We start from the raw sequence: 13,340 nt of genomic DNA on the forward strand, positions 1-13,340 counted from the left end.
CCCTTCTTCTGACCTATGCAGGCTGATGCATGCAGGGCTCTTCCTTCCAGTCCATGTGGATTAATGCAAACCCACCTCTCCCTTCTTCTGACCTATGCAGGCTGATGCATGCAGGGCTCTTCCTTCCAGTCCATGTGGATTAATGCAAACCCACCTCTCCCTTCTTCTGACCTATGCAGGCTGATGCATGCAGGGCTCTTCCTTCCAGTCCATGTGGATTAATGCAAACCCAGCTCTCCCTTCTTCTGACCTATGCAGGCTGATGCATGCAGGGCTCTTCCTTCCAGTCCATGTGGGTTAATGCAAACGCACCTCTCCCTTCTTCTGACCTATGCAGGCTGATGCATGCAGGGCTCTTCCTTCCAGTCCATGTGGATTAATGCAAACCCACCTCTCCCTTCTTCTGACCTATGCAGGCTGATGCATGCAGGGCTCTTCCTTCCAGTCCATGTGGATTAATGCAAACCCACCTCTCCCTTCTTCTGACCTATGCAGGCTGATGCATGCAGGGCTCTTTCCTCCAGTCCATGTGGATTAATGCAAACGCACCTCTCCCTTCTTCTGACCTATGCAGGCTGATGCATGCAGGGCTCTTCCTTCCAGTTCATGTGGATTAATGCAAACCCACCTCTCCCTTTTTCTGACCTCTGCAGGCTGATGCATGCAGGGCTCTTCCTTCCAGTCCATGTGGATTAATGCAAACCCACCTCTCCCTTCTTCTGACCTATGCAGGCTGATGCATGCAGGGCTCTTCCTTCCAGTCCATGTGGATTAATGCAAACCCAGCTCTCCCTTCTTCTGACCTATGCAGGCTGATGCATGCAGGGCTCTTCCTTCCAGTCCATGTGCATTAATGCAAACCCAGCTCTCCCTTCTTCTGACCTATGCAGGCTGATGCATGCAGGGCTCTTCCTTCCAGTCCATGTGGGTTAATGCAAACCCACCTCTCCCTTCTTCTGACCTATGCAGGCTGATGCATGCAGGCCTCTTCCTTCCAGTCCATGTGGATTAATGCAAACCCACCTCTCCCTTCTTCTGACCTATGCAGGCTGATGCATGCAGGGCTCTTCCTTCCAGTCCATGTGGATTAATGCAAACCCACCTCTCCCTTCTTCTGACCTATGCAGGCTGATGCATGCAGGGCTCTTCCTTCCAGTCCATGTGGGTTAATGCAAACACACCTCTCCCTTCTTCTGACCTATGGAGGCTGATGCATGCAGGGCTCTTCCTTCCAGTCCATGTGGATTAATGCAAACCCACCTCTCCCTTCTTCTGACCTATGCAGGCTGATGCATGCAGGGCTCTTCCTTCCTGTCCATGTGGGTTAATGCAAACCCACCTCTCCCTTCTTCTGACCTATGCAGGCTGATGCATGCAGGCCTCTTCCTTCCAGTCCATGTGGATTAATGCAAACCCACCTCTCCCTTCTTCTGACCTATGCAGGCTGATGCATGCAGGCCTCTTCCTTCCAGTCCATGTGGATTAATGCAAACCCACCTCTCCCTTCTTCTGACCTATGCAGGCTGATGCATGCAGGCCTCTACCTTCTTATGGCTTATGCTGGTACATGAAGTATAGGTTGGCATGGCTGCAGTGTTAAAGGCCTTGCATTATGGGCAGAGCCAGTGAAAGGGTGTGAGCAGCCTAGATCAGTGGCTCTCAAACCTGTTCTGGAGGAACCCCAGCCAGTGAGATTGTCAGGATAAACAGAATGATTTGCATGCACTGCATCGATTATTTGCAAATGTATCTCATGCACATTCACTGCAGATATCCTGAGCAGCTAACTGGCTGAACCACTGACCAAGGTGAACCTTTAATTGTTCCCCCTATTAACTTCCAGGCCCACAGGCTCTTTCCCACAAGAGATTTTGATAATTAATCTCAACAATTATTATGATCCCCCCCTCCCAGAACAATCTTGTAAAAAAACACAGAATGGCCATCATGCTTTAACATTTATTTATTTATTCAAAAATCCTTATTTACTGCATCCCTAGCCTTAAGAAAACAATCCAAACAAGGTATACAGCGTTTTCTTTAAAACCATTAACAAACTATGTACAGAATGAAAACAGTAAAATGTATGAAACAAATCACAGATAACAAGTAAAAACACAACTAAAGTCAAGTCCCAAGATCTGAAGCAGCCAAAATGTAGAGCTTTAAGGGGCAGTCCTCAGCAATAGACAGACACCGGGCACTGGGAGGTGAGAGCAGGGAGAAGCTTTAGAGGCAGGGGGTGGGGAGGACACCGAGCAGTGTGGGGGTCACAGTGAATGAGGAATATAATTATCTCAGCAAAGGGACGACGAGCCCTGACGGTTATTCGGAAGAAGGCAGAGATGTACGGGCCGGGGACGAGGAGGCAGCGAGAGAGGGGGGGAAAGCCGCAGCGGCATCAGATTCCCGGGGCAAAAGGAGAAGGAGGGGAGCGCTGGGATTGGGGAGGAGCCGACGTTTCCACAAATGAGCTGCCACTTGAAAAACCTGCCAAAGTCATGAGGGCATGGGGAGGGCCGTGGGCGGAAAGGGGAGGTAGAACTATAAAAAGGAATATGTTAGGTGACAATCGTGCTTCTTTGATGCTCGTATTATAACGTCCTGACACGGTGCTGGAATTTGTTATTGTTCAATAAAGATGTTGAAAGATAAAACCCGAGCAATCCCAAAACACAACGAAGAATATCCAACAGGCAGCATCCAAGGAGATGCCGACCAATGAGTCAGTCCCAAGATTCATCGTATAAAAGATACTTTTTAATTTTTCATAGCAGCAACTCCATTGCTTAAAGCGGCACCAATCTCAGGAATCTGGATTCGTAGATTCCAAGATTACTCCGTTAAGGTTTCAGGGATGAGAAGAGCGTTTCCGCCAATCTGCTGGGCGCTGCTTCAAACCCAACTCGGTCTCTCCCTCCGATTCCTGGCTGGCCTTCAGGTCCGGCCCGGAGGGGGAGATGGGAACTTACGCCGCGGCAGCAGAGGCCAAACAGCGTCCGGAGACGCTCGATGAATGAATTCCAGCAGGTTTGGGAACATTATTGTGTTTGCCCTGGGCATGTGGCTGGCCAGAACTCCGGCAAGGGCGCGTCAAAGGAGCTACAAGGGCCCAACGCCCGAAATGGACTCTGTGTTCCGAATTTCAAGTTTATGATCAAGTTTCAGAGTGCTCAGCCTGTGCCTAGAACATGCATGCACTTGTTCCCGACAGCGTCTGGGGTCCTGGCGTTCAAGATGCAAACGGTCCTTTCATACTTTAACGCCGATCTGAAGAGGAAATCTGCACATACAAAACAGCATGACAGCTCTTCTCTCAGACCTGTGGTTAAGGGTCCAGGAGAAAGGCAGGACAGAAGCCGAGATGACATTTTTGTCTTGCATGCAGCTTTTCAAAGTCGGGATATTTGGATGGGTGACCTGAAGGAGGTTTGCGGCAGGCATCTGAACTGAGAGGGAGGACAGGGAGAAGCATTCAATGTCCAGATAGTGAATGTATTGTGCAAGTAATTGGATTCTCTCAAGTGATTTATGTCGTGGAACAAGTCTGAGAAAGGGGAAAAGACGAGGGGGCGAGGCACCTGAGCAGGTTTTAAGTTGATGGGGTTCTCTCTTTTCAGAGAGGCATTATGTTGGGGGTAAGAACGAGGGAAGACGGGGTGAAAGGGGAGGAGGATAGGAAATGGCGCAAAACATCACACCGGAGGGGAGGGTGGGGTGTGCGAGAGGAAACAGGGTACGGTTGTTATTTGGGTGGGGGCGCTCTGCTCCGGATTTCCGAGTACTTCCGTCCCAGAGGTCAACGTCAGAGGGAAGGAAAGGGGAAGAGAAAAACCTGGAAGCCGGTTGGTGGGGCGTGGAGCGAGTGGGGTCGGAGGGATGGTCTGTGAGGAGTGGGGATGGGGAGCTGGTGAGGAGGAGGAGGAGAGGTCCCATCGAGAGAGGTCAGCTCAAGGTGGAAGGAGCTACTGGTCTGAGTCTGGGCTGGGAGGCTCGGATCACGGTTTGGGAGAAGCCGTCTAAGATGGGGAATGGACAGAGGTTGGATAAGTAGTTTAGGAAATGCCTCGTTCACCGATCAGATATGCTAACTTGAAATTTGTCAAAGACAGGATCCATTTGCAAACATTATAAGACGCTGCAAGTTTTGCGGATGTCAGAAGGTGCAAACGGCACTGGAACAGGAAGCACCTCTGGATGAGAAGGAACATCAAAAGCTACAAGAGGGCTGGGTCGGGCAGGTGCATTCGTCCCAACTGCTATATAATAAAGTGGGAGTAGCAATTCTGATTGGGAAAGAGCTTTCTTTTCAGGCTATCAAGATCCTAACTGACCCAGTGAGGAGGTTCTTATTGCCTGTGGGAACTCTCGACTGGTCAGGATGTAACCACGTGTAATTTATTTACCAATATTCCTGATGTACTAAGCGGATGAAATTATTAGCCAGCGAAACTCAAGGTACCCTCCTAAGGGTAGGGATTTCAGTTGTGTCAGACAGGTCCTCTGGTATTAAGCAGGTGGGAGATCAGCCAATGAAAGGAATTTCTTATTGTTTGTGGCAGCACAGTGTCTTCCTGGCTCCGACAATTAGATCCTGGCAATGGGGTTGGAGGAGGGCAAAGGTGGCCTATTGTGTATCTCGCTTTCTCCCTATAGTGGGGCACGGTGATTTTACTCCGAGTTCACAATCCCGAATTGGAATTCAGAATGAAAGATTTATCACAATGAGAACATTAAAATGTTTTTTCACTAGCATGAATTCTTCCATACCTTGTAAGGACAGATTACTGATTGAAACATTTATCACAATGAGGTCATTTAAGTGGCCTCACTCTAGTGTGAATTATTTTATGTCGTAGTAAAGTGGAATTTAGAATGAAAGATTTATCACATTGAGAACACTTAAATGGTTTTCCACTAGAGTGAATTCTTTCATGCCTTGTAAGAACAGACTTCTGATTAAAACATTTATCACAATGAGAACATTTAAATGGTTTTTCACCAGTGTGAATTCTTTCATGCATTGTAAGTACAGATTTCTGATTGAAACATTTATCACAATGAGAACATTGAAATGGTCTTTCACCAGTGTGAATTCTTTCATGCCTTGAAAGAGTAGATTTCTGAGTGAAACATTTATCACAGTGAGAACATTGAAAGGGTCGTTCATCAGTGTGAATTATTTTATGCCTTGAAAGAGCAGATATATGTTTGAAACTTTTATCACAATGAGAACATTTAAGTGGCCTCACTCTAGTGTGAATTATTTTGTGTTGTAGTAAAGAGGAATTTAGAATGAAAGATTGATCACATTGAGAACACTTAAATGGTTTTCCACTAGAGTGAATTCTTTCATGTCTTGTAAGAACAGATTTCTGATTAAAACATTTATCACAATGAGAACATTTAAACGGTTTTTCACCAGTGTGAATTCTTTCATGCATTGTAAGAACAGATTTCTGATTGAAACATTTATCACAATGAGAACACTGAAATGGTCTTTCACCAGTGTGAATTCTTTCATGCCTTGAAAGAGTAGATTTCTGAGTGAAACATTTATCACAATGAGAACATTTAAGTAGCCTCACTCTAGTGTGAATTATTTTGTGTTGTAGTAAAGAGGAATTTAGAATGAAAGATTTATCACATTGAGAACACTTAAATGGTTTTTCAGTAGAGTGAATTATTTCATGCCTTGTAAGAACAGATTTCTGATTAAAACATTTATCACAATGAGAACATTTAAATGGTTTTTCACCAGTGTGAATTCTTTCATGCATTGTAAGTACAGATTTCTGATTAAAACATTTATCACAATGAGAACATTTAAATGGTTTTTCACCAGTGTGAATTCTTTCATGCCTTGAAAGAGCAGATATATGATTGAAAATTTTATCACAATGAGAACATTTAAATGCCCTCACTCTAGTGTGAATTATTTTGTGTTGTAATAAAGAAGAGTTTAGAATGAAAGATTTATCACATTGAGAGCACTGGAAAGGTTTTCCGCTAGAGTGAATTATTTCATGCCTTGTAAGAACAGATTTCTGATTAAAACATTTATCACAATGAAAACATTTAAATGGTTTTTCACCAGTGTGAATTCTTTCATGCATTGTAAGAATAGATTTCTGATTGAAACATTTATCACAATGAGAACACTGAAATGGTCTTTCACCAGTGTGAATTCTTTCATGCCTTGAAAGAGTAGATTTCTGAGTGAAACATTTATCACAATGAGAACATTTAAGTAGCCTCACTCTAGTGTGAATTATTTTGTGTTGTAGTAAAGAGGAATTTAGAATGAAAGATTTATCACATTGAGAACACTTAAATGGTTTTTCAGTAGAGTGAATTATTTCATGCCTTGTAAGAACAGATTTCTGATTAAAACATTTATCACAATGAGAACATTTAAATGGTTTTTCACCAGTGTGAATTCTTTCATGCATTGTAAGAACAGATTTCTGATTAAAACATTTATCGCAATGAGAACATTGAAATGGTCTTTCACCAGTGTGAATTATTTCATGCCTTGAAAGAGTAGATTTCTGAGTGAAACATTTATCACAATGAGAACACTGAAAGGGTCTTTCATCAGTGTGAATTATTTTATGCCTTGAAAGAGCAGATATATGTTTGAAACTTTTATCACAATAAGAACATTTAAGTGGCCTCACTCTAGTGTGAATTATTTTGTGTTGTAGTAAAGAGGAATTTAGAATGAAAGATTTATCACATTCAGAACATTTAAATGGTTTTCCACTAGAGTGAATTCTTTCATGCCTTGTATGAACAGATTTCTGATTAAAACATTTATCACAATGAGAACATTTAAATGGTTTTTCACCAGTGTGAATTCTTTCATGCATTGTAAGAATAGATTTCTGATTGAAACATTTATCACAATGAGAACACTGAAATGGTCTTTCACCAGTGTGAATTCTTTCATGCCTTAAAAGAGCAGATTTATAAATGAAACTTTTATCACAATGAGAACATTTAAGTGGCTTCACTCTAATGTGAATTATTTTAGGTTGTAGTAAAGAGGAATTTAGAGTGAAGGATTTATCACTTTGAGAACATTTAAATGTTTTTTCACTAGCATGAATTCTTTCATGCCTTGTAAGAACAGATTTCTGATTGAAACATTTATCACAATGAGAGCATTTAAGTAGCCTCACTCTAGTGTGAACTATTTTGTGTTGTCGTAAAGAGGAATTTAGAATGAAAGATTTATCACATTGAGAACACTTAAATGGTTTTCCACTAGTGTGAATTCTTTCATGCCTTGTAAGAACAGATTTCTGATTAAAACATTTATCGCAATGAGAACATTTAAATGGTTTTTCACCAGTGTGAATTCTTTCATGCATTGTAAGAACAGATTTCTGATTAAAACATTTATCGCAATGAGAACATTGAAATGGTCTTTCACCGGTGTGAATTCTTTCATGCCTTGAAAGAGTAGATTTCTGAGTAAAACATTTATCACAATGAGTACACTGAAAGGGTCTTTCATCAGTGTGAATTATTTTATGCCTTAAAAGAGCAGATTTATGATTGAAACTTTTATCACAATGAGAACATTTAAATTGTTTCTGAGAAGTGTGAATTCTTTCATGCTGACTAAGATTAGATTTCATATTAAAATTTTTATTACTTTTAGAAAATGGAAATTGTTTCTCTTTCCTGTGGTTCATTTCATGGAAAAATATATTCCTTTTCTGATGGAAACTTTTATGACATTCAGAACATTTAAATGAATTCTCTCTCATGTGGATTCGTTCATGACTTTTAAGATGAGATTTCAGAATGAAATGTTTTTCACAGTAAGAACACTGAAATGGTTTTTCACCAGTGTGAATTCTTTCATGCCTTATAAGATCAGACTTCTGATTGAAACATTTGTCACAATGAGAACATTTACATCGTTTCTCACTTGTATGAATTCTTTCATGCATTTTAAGAGCAGATTTTTGATTGAAACATTTATTACAGTGAGAACATTGAAATGGTTTTTCACCAGTATGAATTATTTCATGCCTTGTAAGACAATATTTCAGATTGAAACATTTATCACATTGAGAACATTTAAATCGTTTTTGAGAATTGTGAATTATTTCATGCTGGCTAAGATTAGATTTGAAATTGAAACATTTATCATATTCAGAACATTTTAATGATTTCTCTTCTGTGTGGATTTGTTCTTGCTTTTTAAGAGCAGATTTTTTATTGAAACATTTATCATAATTTGAACATTTAAATGCTTTTTTACCCTTGTGGATTCTTTCATGCTTTGTAAGATTAGATTTCCAATTGAAATGTTTATCACAATGAGAACATTTAAATGGTTTCTCACAAGTGTGTATTGTTTTGTGCTCTCTAACATCAGGATTTTGACAGAAACATCTATCGTAGTCAGCACATTTAAATGGTTTCTCTTTACTGAGGCTCATTTTATCCAATTGCAGATGGCTTTTCTTATTGAAATATTTATCAGCTAAATGGATTTTCTGGTGAAATATCAGCTTATCCTTCCTAATAAAGCTTTTACCACATTTAGTACATGAAAATGGTCTCTCAACAGTGTGTATTTTTTGGTTTTGTCTTAGAACATCTTTGCATATTATATTTGTGCTACATTCAGTGCATGAAAATGCACTCTCGCTCGTGTGTGTTCCTAGGTGGATATTTAGATTGTTCTTTTGACCAAAACTTTCCCCATATTCACTGCATATAAATGGTGTTTTTAGTGGGTGGGATTTCTGGTGGAATATTAAATGTGATTTCTTACCAAAGCTTTTTCCACAGGCATCACACAGAAAGGATTTATTCCCCTTCCCTTCTCTCTCATGAAGGCTAGATGTTATTTGATCACTGTTATTATCTTGGAAGTGTGTCTCTGCTCTCAGCAGTCTCTGGTACTTAGGGCTGTCTGTGAGCTCCCTGTCATTTCTCTCACACTGAGTGACTCCATCCAGTGAGTCTCCTGCAGGGTCTCTCTGCTTCTTCTCTGATGCCTGCTGACTATTCCTTGTGTTTCTCCTCTCCGTCCCCTGGGAACGATTCTCATCGACATTTCCTGATTCTCTTGGGATCGGTTCTACTTTGATAGGGTAGTCTTCTGAATTCCCCTCCTTCTTTATAGACTGTGTGATGTCATCACTTGCTGGTGATAGAAGAAGGCATTAATCATGCATTAGTGACCATGCAAATGTTTCTGGGCTTCTTATCCTATAATCACTGCTCTGGAGTTGTCACACAGTGGTACAGTTGCACATTTCTGAGCAATCACTGGTAACCATAGACAGCTACCAGTGATGTGCAGCCTGCCCCAAAAGCTCTATGAGATGAGACTTGATGACCTAACTACATACACCCTAAGGGCCCGATGCAATAAAATTTCGTTAGTTAGCATTTCTTCTATTCTCCAGCTATCCGCCTGCGTTTAACATGGAGTATAATGCACACTCGTACAACACCGATAATAGAATGGTCCAGAAACTGCACCGTACAAGCCACATAAAAACTCTTGCACAAAGCATGAGCCCCAGGGCTACTGAACTCAAAGCTTCAGGGAGACAAGAGTGCCTTCATCTGCTTGCCGAAAGCCTTCGCATCCCTTTCAGCACGTTGAGCTCTGACATAACTGTTAGGAAGACCAAGATACAAATTCTTTGCCCAGAAATGAATGTGCGTGTGCACTTTTCAGTTGTAATGCAGAGCTACTGCTGTACGGCTTCCCCCACAGCCGCTCGGGTTGTCAAGAGATCCACAATGAATATGCATGAGGTAAATTTGCGTATATCATGGAGACTCAGTGTATGCAAATTTATCTCATGCAGACTCAAATGTGTACATCCTGACAGCCCGACTGGCTGTGGGGGTCCCCAGGACAGGTTTGGGAAGCCCCTGCAGTAATGGAGACGGAGGCTAATCCTTTCCTATCCAAAAGGAACAAGTTCTTACCAATCTCCAATGATAAAAAAAAAATTAGCCCTCTATCAAGCAGTCACATGTTTTGTGTGCTTAAAAGAGTTTTATGCACACAAAATCTGATTTATGTGAACAAAAGTGCTTTCGGTGTGTGCACAAAGCAAGTTGTCTGCACATAAATCCAGGTTCCAGGTCCTGGTGCTGAAACGGGATCTTCTGCCCATAGACTCACACTAGTGCTGGAAACCTTACCCCATCCTTGACCAGGAGAAAAAGATTTCCAGCACTAAGAAAGCCAGAGTTAAGCCAGCGCCCCTCTCTGCACTGATGAAGTGTCTAGAAGGAAGCCCCGGAGTACTTTAAAGACTGGCTTCATGTATCTAGCCGGTCCACCTTAAGAGAGAGCGAAAAGCCGGGACCAGAAGCAGCTAAAGAGAGAAGCCTGGGCTGTGAGAAGGCCGGGCCAGAGACTGAGGGCGCTAACCCTTGGATAGGGAAACCCTCACTAGATGACAGGGTTAAACGCTGGGAAAGCAGGCTGCTTGAGGGACAAGCTAGAGGGAGCGCAGATTGATTCAGCTGGAAGCCCAAAACCCGAGGACAGAGCTATCCTAAACTGCTAAGGCGAGCAGACTGTGGCTAGTGCTGTAGGAAGCAGAGTGCCGTAAAAGCAGGTCTGTCCAGCTCTTCTGTTCCCAGCTTGTGTCCAGAGCCAGGCCGTCGGCTCTGTTACAGGGTAATTATTAATGCCTTCGGTGGACTCCCCAGCTGAGCGATGACTAGACCCAGTAGGGTCCATGGCTTGCAGTGATCTCTGGGCCGGTATAAGAAGGGGTCCATCCTCCTCTGAAACTAGGACAGGTTAACATAGTAATAACAGCAGAAAAGGACCAAATGGTCCATCCAGTCTGCCCAGCAAGATTCTTATGGTATTAACTGCCCCTCCGTGCAGGTTAACCCCCATATTTTGGTGAAGGGTAGTAACTGCCTCTTCCATGCACATTACCCCATGCCTTCTGTTAAGGGTAGTACAGAGTAGGGCTACCAAAATGATAAGGGGAATGGAACAACTTCCCAACTAGGAAAGACTAAAGAGGTTAGGACGTTTCAGCTTGGAGAAGAGACGACTGAGGGGGGATATGATAGAGGTGTTTAAAATCATGAGAGGTCTAGAACGGGTAGATGTGAATCGGTTATTTACTCTTTCGGATAGTAGAAAGACTAGGGGGCACTCCATGAAGTTAGCAAGTAGCACATTTAAGACTAATCTGAGAAAGTTCTTTTTCACTCAACGCACAATTAAACTCTGGAATTTGTTGCCAGAGGATGTGGTTAGTGCAATTAGTATAGCTGTGTTTAAAAAAGGATTGGATAAGTTCTTGGAGGAGAAGTCCTTTACCTGCTATTAATTAAGTTGACTTGGAAAATAGCCACTGCTATTACTAGCAACAGTAACATGGAATAGACTTAGTTTTTGGGTACTTGCCAGGTTCTTATGGCCTGGATTGGCCACTGTTGGAAACAGGATGCTGGGCTTGATGGATCCTTGGTCTGACCCAGTATGGCATTTTCTTATGTTCTTAACTGCCACTCCGTGCAGGTTTCCCCCATGCATTCTGTTAAGGGTAGTAACTGCCGCTCCATGCAGGTTACCCCCATGCCTTCTGTTAAGGGTAGTAACTGCCGCTCCATGCAGGTTACCCCCATGCCTTCTGTTAAGGGTAGTAACTGCCGCTCCATGCAGGTTACCCCCATGCCTTCTGTTAAGGGTAGTAACTGCCGCTCCGTGCAGGTTACCCCCTTGCCTTCTGTTAAGGGCAGTAACTGCCACCCCATGCAGGTTACCCCCATGCCTTCTGTTAAGGGTAGTAACTGCCGCTCCGTGCAGGTTACCCCCATGCCTTCTGTTAAGGGTGGTAACTGCCGCTCCGTGCAGGTTACCCCCATGCTTTCTGTTAAGGGTAGTAACTGCCGCTCCGTGCAGGTTACCCCCATGCCTTCTGTTAAGGGTAGTAACTGCCGCTCCGTGCAGGTTACCCCCATGCCTTCTGTTAAGGGTAGTAACTGCCACTCCGTGCAGGTTACCCCCATGCCTTCTGTTAAGGGTGGTAACTGCCGCTCCGTGCAGGTTACCCCCCATGCCTTCTGTTAAGGGTAGTAACTGCCGCTCCGTGCAGTTACCTCCAAGCCCTGGGATAAGGGTAACAATATTTATAATCAAAACCAAACAACTGTCAAACCTGTAACAAATTACTGCTAGCAACATATTTACTAGGTGAGGAGCCTTGCTGATAATTCAGACAATGCTGATTGCTTTTAGATTTGGCCATAGAAGCAATCCTGTGCTTTTTCCCTTGTGTCTACGTAGCAGTACCCCAGACTGTAAATGTCGGGGGCCCCGCGTTGGTTGTTATCTCACTCCAATGCTCCTCCCTCCGTCCCCGATACCGTGAAAGTGGAGAGTGATTTTGCAGTTGCATCGAAAGCTCAAGGCATATTGGTTAGGGGTAGTAATCCCCATGCTTTCTGTTAAGGGAGGCAACTGCCACTCCCTGTAGGTTATCCCCATGCACCCTTTTCCTCAATTCAGTCCTCCAGCCTTTAGGGAGCCACAGTGTTTATCCTGTGCCCCTTTGCAATCTTTCACCATTTTTTGTCTTCATCTCCTCCTCCGGGAGGGCTTTCCAGGCATCGGCCACCCTCTCCCTGAAGAAATATTTCCTGACGTTGGTTCTGAGTCCTCCTCCCTGGAGTTTCATTTCATGACCCCTAGTTCTACTGATTTTCTTTCTAACGGAGAAGGTTTGTTGAATGTGCATCATTAAAACCTTTCAGGTATGTGAAAGTCGTTATCCTATCTCCCCTGCACCTCCTCTCCTCCAGGGGATACAGATTTAGCTCCTTCAACCTCTCCTCATAAGTCATTTGATGGAGACCCCCACACCATTTTGGTCGCCCTTCTCTGCACCGCCTCCATCCTGTCTCTGTCCCTTTTGAGATTCGGGCTCCAGAACTGAACCCAGTACTCCAGGTGAGGCCTCACCAAGGCCCTGTACAAGAGCATCACCACCTCCATTTTCTTCCTGGTTATTCCTCTCTCTATGCAGCCCAGCATTCTTCTGGCTTTAGCTATCGCCTTGTCACGTTGCTTCGCCGCCTTCAGATCACCAGACACTGTCACCCCGAGGCCCCTCTCTCAGTTCGTGCACATCATTCTTCGCAGAATGATGAATCCAGCGAAAAAGGGGGCGGGGCAGGCCTGCGAAAGGCCGTGGTGCTGCGGCTGACTCCTCCCCTCCCCCTAATTTGCATTATATTGCGTGCGAAAAGGCCCTTTTTGCACGCAATATGGCCTTAGTAAATAACCCCCCAAAATAGGAACAGTCAAAACCCAGTGAATC

General features: G+C 43.5%; 1 protein-coding gene across 1 annotated transcript in view; it reads right to left on the reverse strand.

Annotated features, from left to right (window-relative positions):
* Window positions 1-1,930: 1,930 nt before the first annotated feature.
* Window positions 1,931-13,340, reverse strand: part of LOC115083610 (zinc finger protein 107-like) — a 29,446-nt gene continuing 18,036 nt past the window's right edge. The window contains exon 2 of the mRNA XM_029587531.1: window positions 1,931-9,172. Within this exon, the coding sequence (XP_029443391.1) occupies window positions 4,815-9,172 (4,358 nt within the window). The 3' untranslated portion in view covers window positions 1,931-4,814. The remainder of the gene's footprint in view (window positions 9,173-13,340) is intronic.

This window comes from Rhinatrema bivittatum, chromosome 2, assembly GCF_901001135.1.
Source record: "Rhinatrema bivittatum chromosome 2, aRhiBiv1.1, whole genome shotgun sequence".
Classification (NCBI taxonomy): Eukaryota; Metazoa; Chordata; class Amphibia; order Gymnophiona; family Rhinatrematidae; genus Rhinatrema; species Rhinatrema bivittatum.